At 26.6% G+C, this 19,034-nt stretch overlaps 2 protein-coding genes across 3 annotated transcripts in view; one reads left to right on the top strand and one right to left on the bottom strand.

The window, feature by feature from the left end:
- The window catches only part of LOC107441353 (transmembrane 9 superfamily member 1), a 39,651-nt gene extending 37,403 nt beyond the window's left edge, over nt 1-2,248 (bottom strand). For both annotated transcript variants that reach the window (XM_043040593.2, XM_016054578.4), the window contains exon 1: nt 2,056-2,248. In XM_043040593.2, coding sequence (XP_042896527.1) covers nt 2,056-2,139 — 84 coding nt within the window. In that variant the 5' untranslated portion in view covers nt 2,140-2,248. The remainder of the gene's footprint in view (nt 1-2,055) is intronic.
- A 73-nt stretch (nt 2,249-2,321) lies between these two features.
- Nucleotides 2,322-18,204, top strand: LOC107441355 (uncharacterized). Its single transcript, XM_016054582.4, has 8 exons — nt 2,322-2,794; nt 5,239-5,548; nt 7,869-8,045; nt 8,922-9,048; nt 10,130-10,241; nt 11,617-11,722; nt 12,944-13,124; nt 15,072-18,204. The coding sequence occupies exons 1-8, from the start codon at nt 2,696-2,698 to the stop codon at nt 15,745-15,747; spliced, it is 1,788 nt and encodes a 595-aa protein (XP_015910068.1). The 5' UTR covers nt 2,322-2,695; the 3' UTR covers nt 15,748-18,204.
- Nucleotides 18,205-19,034: the final 830 nt, after the last annotated feature.

Here is a 19,034-nt window from a genome sequence, read left to right as displayed (position 1 = left end):
AACAGGTCATAGGTCGGGAAGGAGGGTACAAAATTTATTTATTAATTATTAGACAAGAGCAGTCATGAGAATGAGTAAAAGTGCACATGAAAAGTTGCGCTCCTTGGTTATATGTTAGGGAAAATCTTGCAAAGTAAAATCCGTAAAATGTCTTAATTTAGGGAAAGAGGGAAATCTTAGTAGTTGCTATTGGTTTATGAAATAGATCGAATGTTTCCCACACAGAGCAAAGGGAAATATGTCCTGCTTTTAATTAAATGCATACTTGAGCCAAAAATAGATTTAAGAACAGGATGTGGCTTTTAAAAGTGTGAGAAAGTATTTCGATTAGAATAATTAATTAGGATGAAGTTTTATAAAAGAAACTAACATAAAAATATTAATTGAAGCTTTTTATGTTACATATATATATATATATAACTTAATTCCACAAAATAGAGGAATTGATTGAAGGTATCAAAAGATTGAAGTTTTTGGATATTTTGATTTTCTTTAAAGAATTTTTTCATCAACAAAATCAGTTTCAAAATAAATGTAATTCAAGAAAACCTTCAAAAGTTAAAAATGTACGTAATCTATGTATTGTCACAGCATTCATACTTAATTTGAAAGAAAAGTTTCCTGAATTTTGCCTGAAATTGCAGAAGTATTAGTTAAAAAAAAAAAACATGAAAATAATAATAGTGGAGGAGAAAAACACAGATAAAATTTTTAAAGCATATAAAATTAAAAATCCTATACAACAATATCAAAACAAAAACATTAACATTCTTACATAGTTATGGTTCCATTTTACAGTATTATCTTAATACACCTACAAATCAAACTTTTGGATTTAAGTAATTTGGAACTGGAACATTTTCGATAAAGATTTTATCATTGCCACCAGCAAACCTTGGTAAAAAAACTTACTTTATCTTTCCTAAACTTAATAAAATCTTCATTAAAGTTACAAATGCATCGTAAAATATGATTCAAACATTACAGTAAATAAATTTTTATTGATGATTTGAAGTAAAAAAGCTTCAAAAAGAAAATTGTTTTAATTTTAAGGTTATTAGCAAAAATTCTAATTTTCTCAGATTCTTGAAGTAAATTTAAAATATCGTGAGATATCCAGGTTCTCCCTAAAGATTATAAAATTCTGATTATTGAAAAAAAAAATGAAATAAATTCTTAGTAAAGAAATAAAGATGTTATAATTAAATTTTATTAAAGAAGAAAAAGTGTGCAAAGCTTCAAAAAATGCTTAATTCCAAAATTTTTTCAAATAAAAAATTTATATTGTCTTCATAAAATTGAATTGTACTAAGGATTAATGTATTAATTTTGTTAGTAGTAACCTATACCTATAAATAACTAAATTCATTGTTGCCTCCAAAAGCATAAAGAAATAAAAACTCCACAGCCCTTTCCGAAAGAATGGCTGCACAACACTACACCAAATAGATAAAATGTAAAGGGAATCAAACTTAACAAATGACTGATTACGTTTTCTTCAAATGACATTCCTCTTGTATTTCACAGAAATAAAAGAAAATAACGATAAATCAATAAAAAAAGAAGCTATAAAAAAGGAAACTTAGTTATAAAACTTTAATAAATTGATATTTCAAAGTTAATCAAGTCAATGTTCAAAGACAATTTCAAACTTTCAAAGCTAATTGACATTTTAAGCTTCAAAGTAAATATTACACATCAAATTAATGATTGAGAATGTCAGTTAGATAAAATACATAATCTTCAGCAAATCAACTCCAGAAATTTACTGAAATGGAGGAATGCTGAAAACACACTTATCGGCGACAGTTTTACATTTGCCTCTGTAATCGTAATAATAAAATATTTCTGTTTTCATGCTGAAGTGAAACTCTTAATATTATAATAAATTTACTTGCGTATTTAATGTAGCTGACATACATCATACTAAAATGTTTTACTTAGAGGCACGTAGTTAATGGTATGTGTAAAAATAAATGAACAAAAAATAACCAAAAATCAATTATTTTTTTTTGGTAATTTTTTTTCGAAATTTTAAAATTGGTATACTCCTACCTTTTCGTTGATTTCATATGCAATTGTCATTTTTAATATAATGAGAAAAGAAAAAAGAGAAATAGGTTTTAGAAGACACTTCATTTTTCTGTATTTTTTTAAAGTAATTAACAAATACAATAAACATATAAGTATTGTTTCGATGTTTAACAAATTCGACAGCGAAGCAGAAGAAATAAGTTGTTTCTGTTGCCAACATAAAAGTATATCATCTTCAAATACTCATTTACTTACGGATATTATTTTTTAACTGTTTTTTATGTCTTGTTTGCATCTGGCAATAAATTGTGAGATAGGCTTGTAAAAGCTAATATTTAACACTTAAAAGTTTAAATCGATTATCGTTCGTTAACTTAATAAATCCTATAGTTACTTTTGACAATATTTAAACGCATTGAACTGAATTTCCGTGCAGTTTTTCTAAAGTTTTTCTAAAAACATCAGGATTCGTTTTTGTTTATTTGGTTGCGAAAAATTCTATATTGTTTATTGTGAGCTTATTATTTTGTTAATTTGATTGATAATAAAGCTTCATTTACAGTGGAAGTGAAAGATTGCTTGGTCTATTTTCTTTTATTGTTCATTGAGATATTTTTACATCTAATATGGTATGTGAGTTGGTCTTTTAAACTTGTCATCGATGCATAAGAAAATGGATTTTCATTCTGTTATGGAAAGTTTTGCCGAAGCATGGGTTGTTGCTAATACGCATACACCACTGACGGAAGCTGCTGAGTCGGTAATATTAGAAATAATCAAAGACATTACTTCTACTACGAATATTTGTTAAAATATTAATATCCTTTACTGTAATTTGAAATAATCAAAAGGGAATCAAAGCTTTATATTAAATTAAATTTTTGGTTCAATGTTTAAAACAAGTTAAACTTGTGGTTGTATTCTATAAAAAAAAAAATAGGTGCTATGGAACTTTCTGTATTTTAATGTACACAAGAAGTTTTAAAATTTCATTTTATAAAATATTTATATTTTGAGTTTAAAGGTTATCATTTCAAGTGAAGTATGCTATAGGTATGTGATATATATGTATATATCAGGGTCCCTGATGAATTAATCTGGCTTCGTAATCGTATTGATAATATAAATTTTTATTTTTTGGAGTAAGGTATTAAAAAAAAAAGAAAATATTTGGTTTGTTGATTTATACAATAAAAGAAAAGATTTTTAATATAAATAAACTAATTATTTAAAATTCTAATGTTTCTAAAGACATTTATTTATATACTACCATTTTTAAATAAATGGATAGAATTAAAAGGATATGTAATAATGTTTATTTATTCAAATAGACAAACTCTTTCAAAATTTGATTAAAAAAAGCAATGGATACCCAACTAATGTAGTTAAGTTCTGTTTAAAATCATTGAGTTCATTGTATGTTATTATTAATAAATTTTATAAAAAGAACTTCTTTGTTAATTTATATTTTTGCCATGTGCAAATCCAATTCGGGCAACTCCGTAGCTAAAAATTTGTGCAAAACAGGCAAATTATGTTTTATTTTTAAATAAATGTTAAATTTCTAAAATCATTAAAATTGTATTATTAAAATATCAACCTTATTAATTTTAAACTTTAAATTATTCAGTATAATATTATTACCTTGTACACTTTCATTTTCGAGCCAATTCAAGGTAATTGACAGGGTTTTGACGTCAAAAAGTGGTTTTTGACATGACAAGGGTATAATACTGGTTTAAACCGTCAAAAATGTCAAAAACTGAAGTTTGCCAAGAAAATATATAAACTTCAAAACTACCAACAGTTGCCATGCATTATATTGAAATTTAATTATACTACATGTAATCAGCAGGTTTTAAAATATTTTTTAATTAAAATTAAGGTAAAATAACAGAAAACTATGGTTTAAACTGTCAAAAACTGTCACATGTCAAAAACCTGCCAACCCTGGTAATTGACAAACTTAATGCGCTTCAGAATTACAGTAAAAAAGGGCTATAAAAGATCTCTCTATTTACGCTTCTAACCTCTATTTGCACTTCTGTTTTCATATTTTATAATCTGACAATCTTATTACGAAAATATTTTTTATCATTCTTGAAGGATTCTGGTATGTGTAAGATCTTTTGAATTCACTACTCGCTTAATATATTTTGTTTTGTTTTCTATTTCCTTTACATTTTATTTTCTGTTTTTTTCTTGATAAAAAAAATTTTTCTTACTTAATGTGCTTACTTATTTTGTTTATATTTTTTACTTAATGTGTTCTATTTTCATTTCAATTTTTTTAGTGATCCTCACACTATTTTATAAATATATTTATCTTTGGCTATATTGGTACAATATTAGAAAACACTTCTTTTTGTGAATATAATCGTGTGAGCTGATGAAGAAATTATATCTTTTCATTCATTATTTAGTTTTCCAAATTTTTAATTTTTTTTTTAAATAAAAGATTTGTTTTTAATATTTTTAAAAATATTTTATTTTAATAATTTTTTTTCTTCTCTTTTCATTAATCTTTCTATTATTTTCTATATATTTTTTTACTCTTGAGTTCTATATACTTACATCTTATACACAGTAAATAAAACATAATTTTCTTTGTTTTTTTTCTTCTATCTTTTATTTTTATCCTTTTTGTTTTCATTGTGCTATATATATATATATATATTTAAAGAACCGTGTTTCTTAAACGGCTACTTCAAGTATTAAATATTTTGCTGTTATATGATCTCATGATGCAAAAATAGTTTAGAATACTTATGTACTTCTAAAAAAATTTATGTACATTTTTTTTTTATCATCTCATAATTTCATATTTTTCTTTCATTTTTGTTTCTTATAAACTTTTATTGCATGATTCTATAAAATAGAAAACTGTATTCTGCAAGGATGCTTTGTTTTGTGGAATATAAATAATGTTTTCTCCATATCTTAGCAATTCTTTAATTTTGGTATTTTTCATCTTTAACTGCACCAAAATATTCTTTCTTTCTTTTTTTTTTTCTTCTTTTTTTTTGGAAAATGTTATCTGCATGCTCTGTTTTTTATTTTAATAATTCTAGAGAATTTATGTTAAACACTAGTTTAGATTTACAGCACTTCCATTTGTTATTATCATAACTATTTAAATAGTACTAAATAAGTCACAACAATTTAATAACAAATTCTGTATAATAATGAGATATAATCTTCTAGGGATTAATTAATGGTCCTAACAATAATTCCACATCTTCAAATCAAGCACAGCCACCACCACAACCAAGTTCAAATCTAGCACAACCGCTACCACAACCACCTTCAAATCTAGCACAACCACTACCACAACCTCCTCCAAATCTAGCACAACCGTTACCACCACCTTCATCAACAGCTCAAGACATTCCGAAAGATGACTGCATTGTAATTAATGAAGACAAGCAAAATTCTAGATGCCAAAGTCCACCTGAATCTCTTATCTACTCTCCATCTAATGCTGATATTAAAATTAAAGTTATTGAAACTCATGGTATTAAATTTATCTTATTTTTGAGCATTTCTAAACAAATATTTATATATTCATGTGTAATTCATTTCACCAATTTAATTTTAAACTGGATTTATTTCCTGTTGATTAAATTAACTATTTTTTAAACTTTTCTGCTAACTATTTTTTATGGGAGACCCTCAGGGTTGCAAAAACCCCAGGTTTTTCTTGAAAAACCCAACCTGGGTGGGCTTTTCTGGGTTCTTTTGTGCTTTTCTGGGTTTTTCATGTTTTAATGGAGTTTTTTTCAAAGGAGAGGGCAGGGATAAGTACCTTTTTTTAAAAAAGCCTATTTTAATATTAGTAATTAAGTTTAATTTCATAAATTGACTTAACATATAGGTAATTAATAATTAATGCAAAAGTTTGAAAAGAGTTTCTTCTGACATCACGATACAAAATGTTATATGTTCTCACATACATCACATATTTGAAACTTATTTTAACACAGGATTACTTTTTGTTTATATTTTAGTCTTAAAAAATATTTGAGGAAGATTTTTTATTTGCATAGAAAGTGAATCAAAGGCACTGACTAATCAATAACCATACAGTCAAATCTAGCCAGCAAGGTGACTCTCCAGTCTCCAATATAGTTAGTTTTTTCACCATAGGTTAATTTTTTTTACATAGATATACATATATATACTACATATATATTTCAATAGAATAGCTCTTTAATATAACAGAGGATAAAAAAGAAATCTATCTTAGAAAAACCCACTTTGGGGTGGGTTTTACCCAGTAAAACCCTCCTGAAGTTGTTCAACCCTCCCAATATGTTCCTGGTGGGTTTTACTGAGTAGGTGGGTTTTTTGCAACCCTGGAGACCCTCTAAAGTCTGGAACCACCCTGTTAACTTTCAAGTGACTGCAGCTATTGTTATAAAAGAAGCATCTAAATATAGTGCATTAGTTATGAACAAATGAATGAGACCCTACTCACTACAGAGCCGTCTGGTGGAAAACTTAAGGAGTTCATATTTTATACCAGAAGCAACTTGAGATAGGATAAAAAGTTCTAAAACATCATTAGTTTATTACAAATTAATACCTTGTTAACGTTATGTTGTACAGATGAAGAAAAAAATTCTAAAGACAAACATTTGTTTATTAACAATTTCCTACAGTGTAACATGAATCCGATAAAGCCATTTTGGACAAAACAGTAAACATTGAACAATAGAAATATCTTGTAATAATTTTTTTTCTCTCTGTTTCTAATGTCAGTCTGTAGGAAATAATTTACAAACAATTATAGGTTTTGAGTTTTCTTAGAACCAATATGAAGCGATATAATCATACTAAATTAGCCATACTATATTAGACCTGAAAATTTTAAATTTTAATTAGTAGTTTAGTCACTGGTAGGCTCAAACTTAATTAGTCCGTAGCTGCTATAGATAAGTCCTTTTCACTTAATTGCCACATGGATTAAATTGTATTTTTTTAAAAAAAATTCCTTTATTACTTGTGGTTACTTTAAAAGGTAAACAATAATTTATTTAATTTTTGCTAATTGAAGTTCTTTCATTGCATAAGTTACATTATTAAATTAACCTGATTTGAATTATGTTTTTTATATATTTTTTCTTTTGTTAAATGTTAATATTTTTTATAAAGAAATTACAAAAACTCCTTTTATTTTATCATATTTAGCTATTTCTACTCTGGATAGTCTGACTTTTACATTAATCCTGATTATTAAGAAGACTATATGCTAAAAAAATAATAATAAATGATTTATGATATAATTCAAGCTTTTCAGAAAGTTATCTTTCTTAATAAGTGCAAGTTCTGCTATCCCACAGCATCTAAGTCATCTTTTTTCCTTTTGTTTGTTTAATTTTCCTTTTTTAGTTTGGGTTACGTTTTGATTTTTTTTACTAAAGTAAGTTGCCAGATTTTTTGTCTCATATTGTGAGTTTTTAGTAATAAGTAGTGATGTAACAAATAGTGATGGGGCCGAATACTGAATATTCGGCCAAATTTTAGGCCGAATACTTACTTTTTAAAAATTTCTCTTTTGATTGTAATTTTCAAATTTTCATTTGATTTTTACATTTATATTGTTAAATGTACCTTCATTATCTGATTTTAAAATGTATCCTTCACTAGTCATGTTGAATATATTCCATGCTCGAAAGAAACACATGGGAGTTTCATTCCTGATACAAATAATGTTTAAGTTTTCACACAAGCGTTGCTTTTGCTATGAAAAAAATCCATTTTCAATCTAGGTAATTAAATATAATGTAAAGCAAATTATTTAATTAAAATTTTATCTTGAAATTTATTTTTAGGTAAAAGTTTGCCAGTTCATTGTATCATTGAACAAAACCCTGGACCTCAAGCATGTGGTCAGTATGTTGAGCTTGACAGTTATGCCATTGTTCCTTGTGAAACTTTATTCAGTGACTTGGTCAGGACAGCATTAGGAAAACTAGGTTATTCTGGGTCACAAATTGTTGGAGCTAAGGGTAAGACTATACTATTTCTAGGTTTAACCTTCAAACTTTCGTGAATATTTATATGAATATATCTGCTATTTCTCAGAATAACTAAAATTTGTCAGCTTTGCATTAAACATGGTACATTAGATTCTCTATTACAGAATATCTGGGAAGAGCAAGGAAAAAATATCTTTTGTTTGGTTTAAAACAAAAATTTCCATGGTCATTTTTATCAACATTTTGATCATCCTCTAATAACTGTTCTTCTGTTGCAGTAAAATCTGTCATTTTTTTGTAAATTTTCATCTAAAAGATGAAAGGAGAGCCCACAACAACTATTTGATGTATGTATTTGATCCACAAGTTGTGAGCTGTGTATCCCTAATTTATATCTCATTCCTTTGATTGTTTGTCCCAATTTGTTTTTAACTTGCAACTGCAGAGTTTTCTGCATGAAAAATAGTGTGCAGAAGCAAAATTTTTAAACAATTTTGCCCAAATGCTTAACTCTTTAACTGCTAAAACCAATTGTTAATTTAATTTCTATCAAGTTCATTTATATGGAATTAATTTGTTTTTGATAATAATTCATTGGAATGCATAAACTAAGTGTGAGACAGGATTGGATGATTTATCGTCAGAAAAATTAAGAATAAATTATAAAGTATAATTATTTACATGCATTAAAATTAAAATCGTAAATTACTGGAAAAGTTAAAGTGTAATGGTTAATTTGAGTGATGAAAGTAAAATAGTAAGATTTTTCCCCCCTGAAGCAGTTTTGTCTATTCTTAAAAATTGTTATCTTTGCCTAAAACTGAGTAATTGTCAAGGGGAACTGTAATTGTTGATCAGTGGTGCAAATATGTAATAATGTAACTTTCATGCTTTATTTCTTTTAAGGTTCCATTCAAATAAAGAAGTGGAAACCTCTTGCCTTTGACCAAGTAACAGAAAACCCAGACGCAACTGTAGCAGATATTCTTGGTGATTTAACAACTATGGCATCACTTCACATCCGCTTGTATAGGTGTGATTTTATTTAAAGTTTTAGCATTGTTTAATACCAAATTTTAGGAGTCAGTTAAATGCATGTTATATGGATTAGTGACTTGTAGGGGTGACCTTTTGCACACCTTCAACCTATTTTAGGTAAATTTTTATTCTATGTCAATTTTTATGCAAATTATATTTATTCCCTGTGCTTTTAATTTGTAATATTGGGCTTAAGCAATGATCTAAAAGAAAGAAATGTCTTCCCAGTAATATCACAAAAAATAGAAGCAATATTTGTAATCATGCAAAAGGTCACTGACCTTCCCTACTCTAAACATAAGTTCCCAACATAGGAAGCATTGGCAAGTTTTTGGACAAATGTGAGGCACTGGGGCCTTATAGGGAGTCTATTACTATTTACAGAAATTATTATATTTGCTACACTTATGAAATATTATTTTTTAGTTTTATGTCAAAAAAAAATCATTCAAATTTTTAATAATACATTTAATCTATGTTATTAAGCACACAAGTAAGTTAAGAGAAATTTACTGAGTAGCAGATTATTTAATAAATTTTATAATAAAAGTGTATTATTAATTATTTGAGTTTGGTAGTGTAATAATAACAAAATATAGTATATCAAGAAATTTTCCATTTAACAAATTATTTTAGAGATAGTTTAAAAGCCAGTTAATTGTTCTTTGATTTAACCATTTATCAAAAAACTATAGGCAAATTATTCAATTAAAATATTGACCACGATATAGGTCTCCCATCACAATTTGGTGTGTAAGTTAGTGTAAAACAGAACTCTTGAGCTTCTTCCAGCGATTAAAGAGGAAAAGGCAAAGATATCGGAATTAGGGATTCTTGCCAAAGAAATACACTTACATTTTGTGCACTTTAATTTTCCCCTTCAATGAACAAGTGAACTTTTATATTAAGTTTTTTCGCCACTCGCTTACTTGTTCTATTTGACTAATAAAATATTGACTAAAATATTTATATTTTTCTCTTGTATTAAATATATTCTGTCAAAGCACTTGTTATAATTAACCTCTATGTATAACTATAAATTTTCATCTGAAATTGTAACTATTTTCTTTGTTTAGTGTCCCAGATAATCCCCAAGAATGGAAAGATGTAACTGTAAGAAATGCTGTTCTTGAACTTTTACGTGAAATGTCTCAAAGTAAACTTGCAAAACTCTGCCCTCTTTCTCAGGTGGGTATATTTTTAAATTCTTTTGTTTAGGTTTCTATTTGAAATATACATTAAAACAGATACTAAAACAAGTATAACTATAAATTGTGTTTTAAAAATGTACTGAGTTATTATTTTTAAAAAAAATTATAAATGTTTTTACATAACATTATTTGGATAATAGTTAACATAATTTGCATCAAAGTTTAAAAACTCCCAAGACTTTTACATGCCTTACTGAGCATCCTGTGCATAAAAATTATTCAAAATACTTTCCCCAGTAAAAAGTTAGCATGTCCAAGCATCTTTTGTGCACATTAATAAAAATTTAAGAATATAAATATTCATTAAAGGAAATTTATTTAGGCATACCAGATATACTTTTTATATTTTTTTTAGGGTTATTTAGTTGCACACTTTATTAGGCAATGTATGAATAGTCTTACGAATATCATTATTATTCAAAAGGTATTTTTTAAAAAGGGTTTTGAAAGCTTTGAATGATAAGAGATTTGTCACAAATTGTTATTTTGCTTTAAAAAACAATATACTTCAAAAAAATTCACAGATACACTATACTACTGAATTTCATGTATCAGGTAACTTATGATCAGACTTTGATAAAATAAAAAACTCTCTGTGAACTCAAAATTTAAAAAAAAAAAAAAAATTTAATTTAAGAAATCTGCTAGCAATTTATTAACTTTTCTAATTTCAACCCTTTCGTCAACCGAATTTTAGCAAAAAAATTTTGAAAATTAATCATTTTTTTTTTAAAATTTTATATGGATCATTATCCCAGCATATTTTTTAAAATTTTATATGGATTATTATCCCAGCACGTATTTCTTTAAATTTAGCAGTTTTTTAACAATAAAACTAGCTATTAACTTGCCATCTTTTACCTTATGTTTGGTTTCCTTTGCTTTCTATATCTTAAATCTAAGTCGATCAGAAAATTCCAATGCAAATATTTTATAAATATTTGTATAAAAATCAAAATTGCTAATTTATTCTTCGATGCCTAACAGTCAAATACTATTTCAACTCTTTTTAATATATAATGAGTATACTATAAAATTTTCCAAGAGAATGACAATTTTTTGCAAACAACGTTTGTATGTATTATGCATATCTGCCTATGATTTGTTACAACTATAAATTTAGCATTAATGTTAAATGCAATAAAACAAAGTTAGGGAAAAAACTTTTTTTTTAAATTTTGGAGAACTGTTTAATAAGTTGCAAACAATTTTGATATTATACAAACTGAACTTTTTCATAAGTTACCTAAAGCAATATGTATCTATTTCAATGTACTTGTGTAATGTTTTATAATTGAAATGTGAATGTTCAATAACAATGATTAACAAATAACTTGTACATATTATTTTAGCCAATGCTATCAAATATTATTAACAACCGATATTTGGGGAAAATAGGAAAAGAGAAATGTCAAGAGTTTGGAACTTGGTATTTAAACTACAGGAAACAAACTCCAGGTAATTTCATCATCTTAATTTATTATCAAATTAAACATGGCTCTTTTATATAGTTAACTGCTTTTATATTGTTTTCCAAACGAAGACAGTATATGAGCTTTTTGTTAAGTTTATAATGATAGATAATATTAATATTAGTACTTAATAACTTAATATATATATATTTACAAAATATGAAATCATTTCACTCAGTTTGCTACAAAATATTATTCTTTGTAATTTTATCACTATTCTAACAGAGTGAACAATAGATTACTTTGTTAAATCTACAAGGCAATAACATTTATTTAAGAAAACCCTCAATATTCCTTGAATGTGCATAATTTATAAAACTTGTGTGCTTTCCTTGTATGTTAATTTTACCTTATAAAAAGCAGTTCTACCCAAAGATTTAGGCAATAATGTAAGGTTTTTGCTGTAAAAATTGCATAGTTCTATTTTTATTGTTTCTAAAATACCAAATGCTATCTTAGTCTTTCTAAATTGAAATTGAAAAAAAAAATTTATTTCCATTCTTGTAGTTTTTTTCTCCTGGAATAAATGAATGAATAGATGTATAGTTAATAAATGTGACTTTGAACAACAAGTTTTACAAGGTTTCTAATACAAAAACCTTACTCTGAATGAGTCAATGAAAAGATTAACCCTTTTGTGTATTTTAAATAAGCAATATTTTTGGTGGTACGTCAGGAGAAGAAGGCTTGTGTGATATGACAGCTTTGGTGTAATTTTACGCATTCTGCTTCCAGCAGTTTCAATTTTTATTACAATTTGATATTATGATTCTATTTGCTTGTTACTTTTTATTTAATGTACTTTTTCATAATAGATGCCGTTTAATATTGATTGTGCATCTGAATATTGATAATGCAAAGTAAATTGGAGAGAAAGACAATGGTTTGCAATTGATTTTATGACAAAGTTATTGTCATTTTTAACTATCTGATGAAGGAAAGCTTGTTCTCTCTGAAGCACATTGTTCTTAATAAATATTCATTAACAAAATATTGTTCTGGTCAAAACTTATGCAATTTTTAATTATCAAATTAATCAATCTTTTTTTTTAAATTTAATACTTTTCACATTGATAATGTTAATAATAATAAGGGTTGATAATGTTAATAATAATACTTTCACATTGATAATGTTAATAATAATAATAATTTCACATTGATAATGTTAATAATAATAATAATGTTAATAATAATACATTTTTAACAGAGGGCACTGCTCCAGAAATAGTTCCTAGTGACCGACCAACAGATGGACGTCTCACATTTCATCCTACTAAAGAGCTTCCTACCATGAGAGATTGGTTCCGCAGTTGCCGTAATCCCTCTAGACGCACACTTCAAATGTATGTAGATATTTTAAATCAAGGACCTGTTAGACAACAAGAGAGGTATTTATAAAATTATATTACATTTTTAAAAATTTAGTTATTTCAACCTGAGAGTTAACAAATTAAATCGAAGGATTAAAATCAGCAAAAATAATAAAAAGGGGGGAACCTAATTATTTTTTTTAAGCATTACAAAATTATATGAAAATTTACAAATAACAGGTATTTCATGCCTTTATATATCTTTTATTCATTTTTACTATTACATAACTTACAACTTTTTATGGTTTTTGAAAAATATATCAGGTAAAAATAATAAAATAGTATTGCCAGAAACATTGCTCAAAATTCAGTGAATAAAAAAAATTAAAAGCTTAAAAGCCTAACTAATAGTTCTGATATACATATGTTTGAATTTATGATTTTTTATGTTAGATAAAGTAATTTTTTTTTAAAACTTCGAAAATCAAATCTTATATATTAAAAAATAAACATTTCTACGACCCAGAAAAAGTTTATCCAAAGAGTGTACCAATTAGCACCTGTTCTATCAGTAGCGTTTCTATAAAATAATTGTTCCCCTTGACTGTACAGATAAAAATGTATTGTTTTTAGACTTTAAAAGTTATAAATGCTATGTAAGAGTTACTAAGATAATTTTTAGTGTATTACTTATTAATAATTTATAGGTACTGTTTATACAGTCTTCACCTAAATCGATGCATAAAGGGCTTGAATACAGTGAATCACTTTTATGATTCTGCTATAAAAGAGAAAATTAATTGCTTAGTTATGTTAAATTGCTTAGTTAGTTGTGCATTATACAGAAGAATTAAAGTCATAATTGACTGTATAAATTATGATTAAATAATCAAACGAGGATTTAATAATTTTTAAATCATTAGGGCTGTTCTATGTTTTAATTTAGAACTGGGAAAACCTGGACTTGTCAAAACATTTTATTTTGCCTCTAAAATGCAGGAAATAGCCAGGTAAAAATTAAAATTTTAAAAAAAAAAAGAAAAAAACTGGAAAACTCCTACATTATACCTGGAAAATAACCAGTCTCAAGAATTATCAGTAACATTAATCAGATATTGAGATTCAAGTTAAATGATTCTGGCATCTATAACAATTATCTGTTGGAAAAATTTTGCATTTTAGTGAAACTTCCATGCTTCTATTCTTATTCATTGATATTTCTTTGCTCACAAAATCTAATGTTTGACATTACAATCAAAAAATCAAAGTTGTCTGATGAAAAATTGCAAGGTAAATATAAAATATGGTTTTGATTTTCATTGGAATTTTCCTGATTTACCTGGAAAAGTTAGGGAATTTTTTTCTTGAAATTGAGTGGGAACCCTGTTTACAGACTTTAATAAGACAAAATTAATGATTCAAGGAAATTCATGCAACAACAAAGTTGCGACCCTATCCATTAATATTTGAACTAAAGTATTAGAAAATTAAATTATTTTAAAATTTGCTGATCCTATGTTCTCTACATTTTGTTATGCACCTGATACTATAGGGCAAAATTAAAGATCACCATTTGCCACAGGGCAGCTAAATATAAAAAATAGATATTTAAAATTAATTGTCCTTCTATCCTTTCCCGATCACCATTTTTTTTTCTGTCAAAATTGCCCCCATGTGCATTTATTTTTTTCAATACATATGGAGTTACTATAAAAATTTTATAATATTCTGAAAATTACTTTATTTCATGCATGCTACTTAAGATTTTCTTCATTTTAGAAATACCTTACAATATTAACATCAATAGTTTTCTTAATCATGGAAAATTTTCAAATTTCAGAAAGGTAACTACTCTTAAAACTGTTACGACTGACCTCTAGCCAGCAGCAAAATTTCTTAATTTTGCCCTATACTTGATGTTATTCTAAAAAGTAAAATCATGTAATCAGGATGAAATTAAAATTGATTCACTTGTGCACTTTGCATCTCTAATTGTGTATTTACTAAAAAAGTTTCTTTTTACAGGCCTAAAATTATTTTGTCCACACTAAAGAACTGGTGGAAAAATGAAAAGCAGCGAGAACGTAAACAGCATTCTGAAGATAAATCTCCTGATGCCATAACAGCCAAAAGAAAAAAGAAGTCAGATCAGAGTACTGAACAGAAAGAGGCGGTTGCGAATAATGGAAACCATGACCATACAAGTCCTAACTGTGATGATGCGCCTAAAACAAACAATTTCACTCTAATCAATCATAGTGAGAACGAAAATGATTTTGAGAGAGTATGCAGAAGAGACAGTGAAGTGAGTGAAAATAGTTTAGTCAGCGATTCGAGTCTCCCGTTTCAAAAATTAAACTCCTCCGACTCAAAATCAAACTCTAAGTTCACCTTCCTTAGTTCCGCCAATAATGTTTCAGAAATGGAAAGATTTATTCAAAAAGATACTGATCTGCAGGAAAGCAGGCTGAATGAGCCTGGAATTGAACCATCAAAAGCATTGCCAATCGAATCATCTTATTTTCATAAAATTCACACTGTGTGCATTGAACCTTCAATGCATAATGTGTTTAACTTTACCGACCCTCAGTTAAGCATTCATCCCAACCCCAAAATGTATTCTAGTAATCCTTTAAGAACTAATGCTGCTGATAACAATTCTCATATGAGTTCGGAAGAAGATGTAGATGTTGGTATATGAGTCGCATTGTGCAGTTTATATTACCTTTGATCTATTTCAAATATCATTTTGCTTTTAAATATGTTTAATTGATATTTTTTCATTTCAAAACATACATTGCCATTCCATTTTAAGTTCATTTTGTTTTCTATTTAATTTTAATGGTTTCAATCAAGCTTCCGTTGATAGAGAATAAAAGTTAAAAATTGTAATTCTAAAAGTCTGTCTGAACACTTAGAAAGTTGTGATGCAACATGTCTGGCTCACGCATATGACTGCTCAGGAGATCATAGAAAAACAAGAAACTTTATTTGCAGGTTCAGACATTTATCTAGACAAATATTGTAGATAGTGAACTTGGCATCAGCAAACAGACAATTGTAAGTTGCTTCTCAGAAACAGTAAACAGGATACATAGCGTTTTTAAAAAGTGCTTAAAGGTACTGTTTTTTGTTTTTAAGAAGGCTTTAGAGGGGCTTTTTTTCATAGGTTGTCTTTAAAGATTGCTTAATTTTCCCTTTTTCTTTACCATGTCGATTTTTGCCACCAATCATGCAAAAATTGTGGTTTTCAAATTGTTTGCTTCATCATTTTTTAAATTTATAAAACCACAATTCATTTTGGTGTACCAACGATCCATAGTGTATGAAAGCGTCATTCATTTTACATTTGATGAAATAATTGCAGATCCACATGTTCTTACATTGAGTTGGATTTAGTGGGAAGAATTCTTGCACTTTCATGTGTAACTCAACTGCATTTTGCAAGAGATTCTCGATTTCAGACTTCGTTTTCTGCCCTTTAAAAACAAACCGAAAAATTTCAAAAAATTATTGTCTGATCATGAGGATAAAACTTAACATTGCCAAATTTTTTCCCCTAATACCAAAATAAAATTTTATTTATCTTGTTAATTTCAACATTGTTGCAGCACCGTCATCTTTGTCACTCACAAGCCAATAGCCTTCTTGTGCTATTCTATTTATAGATCAGTACCATAATCTTTGAACTTGACTTGGGGATCATTCATTAATAACCTATTTTAATGTGGGTCTTGAGCAGGCAACAATCACAAATTTCATTGCCTTAAAATTTCCATCTGTCTTTTATTAATTAAATTCAATAAAGATAATAATTAATTGAGATTTTGAGCCTAAAGAACTGTTCACTTACATAATATTTTTAAACTTTTTATTGTACTTGATTACTTGTAAAATTTTCAGTGCTCTTAAGTTATTTTATTGAAAAACTTAATATTACTTAAAGACGAAGTTTTTAAAAAAAAACCATAAAGGGGAAAGTTTTTCATTGTTTTAACATATAGCAAATGCAGTAAAAAATCTCATGTTAATTCAGAATTGTCATTCCAAAGAACTTTAATACATCTCTTAATGATTTGTTTTAAAAACAATTAAAGTAAAAAAAATTCTATTATCTCAGATTTGTTAAATATCATATAATAATTTACTTCTGACAAAAATGTTTAACTGCAAAACTTATTGTATTTGCATTCCAAAATTACTAACTTTTTTTTAATGGTTTTATTAAAGAAACACTGAACAAATTTTAATAAAAATTTAATAGAGGCTGTTCACTAATTCACACTAATAATATAAATTTATTAAGTTTCCTTAGTTTGCTAAATTCTTTGCATATCATTATAAATTCAGTATGATCAATAATTTAATGTTTTGTTTGATCCTGTTAATGTTTTGCTGAATATACTTTTATAAATAACTTTTATTTAAGTCTTAAAAATACCACCAATAGCTTTATTAATTTATAGTTTGACTAATTATAATTTTAAATTAAAATTACTCTTTTTTTTCATAATCAAATAAAGTAATTGTTAATTTAAAAAATAGAATGTGCGACTCAATATTGAATATATTTGAAAATCCTCATAAATTGTTTTTATGGTTTCTAATATAATCAAGAAAAGAGTTCTTGGCCATATGTATATTGCGTACAATATATATCTTGCCATATATATACACAAATTGCGTACTAATATGTACAAATTGCGTACTTGCAACTAATATTGTAGAAAGATATGTAATAATTCCCTGCTGATAATGCACATTGTGACTGTTCTGCCCCTGATGAGTATTGCGCAACTACTGGAAGTAGTATAAACTAAACCTCTATGGTGAACAAAGTCCTGTTAAGTATTTGAGAAGAAACTTCAGTTGAGGTTGATCGTTGCATTTTTATTCGCTGATCAACAAAACGTTACAAAGTTGAAAAATTTTAAGTAAGCAAAATTCTAATAAGTAAGTAAATTCTAACAAATTTTATTAAAAATAAAAAATTCCTTTTTAGTTTTTTTGCAAAAATTTGAAAAGGTAATAAAAGATCATCTATTAAAATAAAACTTCATCTATCAAGTTTTATTATTATGACATTCATTATCTTAAATTTTTAATCTTGACTAATAATCGTGAGGAAAAAAAAACATTTAAAAGAGAAAAACGAATAGGTATTTTACATTTCTATTAATTTGCACCTTTGGTGCTTGGAAGTTTGATTGTATTCCACTATTCTCAGTCATGTAACTAATTTTTAAAATATATTTTGAATTTTTTTTAAGAAATTTGAATTTAATTTTGTTTTTGACAACTATGCTGTTCAGTAATATTAGATGTTTCATATAATGAGTAGTCTTACCTTTTTTTTCCGCATAAAGTTGCTCTAAGTTTTTGCTTGGATATAAAAGAAAAAATATACTTTTCTGTTTCTGCTTGGATTTGTTACCTCAAGGAAGTAAAAAATTCCGTCTTTCTGAAACCTGAAATTCTGTGTTTAAAAAATATTTGTATGTTTAGATATTGTCGATTATTTAGCTTTAAGCTTTATGATTATTTAGAGTAAAGCTTTATTAAACCACAATTTCTAGTTTATTGACTTGCGCTTCTAACATATTTAGACCACTTAAGTTCAACAAATGGACATTAGATGATGCATTATTTCATACTTTAATTTTTTAATAATAAATTTATATTGGTCTAAAGGTAAATAATATGAAATTAGTGTGTTTCATCATTTTAAATATTTTTTTCTAAGCAATTTTTTTTGTTTGCTTCAGGTTTAAAACAAATTCTACTTTTATTTATTTATTGTTCCTTTCTTCAGGTGATCATAACAAAATATCTTGTTTAATGTGAATTTTTATGTATGAATGTATATTTCAATTCAATATGTGTCTATATTTTCTTATTTTCAGTGATGAGAACTAGTACACTGAAAAAAAAAATTTTTTTTTTTTTCTTTTACAAATTATTTTTAAAGTGTCAAAAATATATTAATTT

Source organism: Parasteatoda tepidariorum, chromosome 9 (genome assembly GCF_043381705.1).
Source record: "Parasteatoda tepidariorum isolate YZ-2023 chromosome 9, CAS_Ptep_4.0, whole genome shotgun sequence".
Taxonomy (NCBI): domain Eukaryota; kingdom Metazoa; phylum Arthropoda; class Arachnida; order Araneae; family Theridiidae; genus Parasteatoda; species Parasteatoda tepidariorum.
Note: the sequence above shows the minus strand (reverse complement) of the source record. Positions and strands in the feature narration are given on the sequence as shown.

Coding starts and splice junctions, on each gene's coding strand:
- LOC107441355 (XM_016054582.4), top strand. CDS start 2,696: ATGCATAAGAAAATGGATTTTCATTCTGTTATGGAAAGTTTTGCCGAA. Junction 2,795..5,238: donor TGACGGAAGCTGCTGAGTCG/GTAATATTAGAA, acceptor ATAATCTTCTAG/GGATTAATTAATGGTCCTAA. Junction 9,049..10,129: donor CTTCACATCCGCTTGTATAG/GTGTGATTTTAT, acceptor TTCTTTGTTTAG/TGTCCCAGATAATCCCCAAG.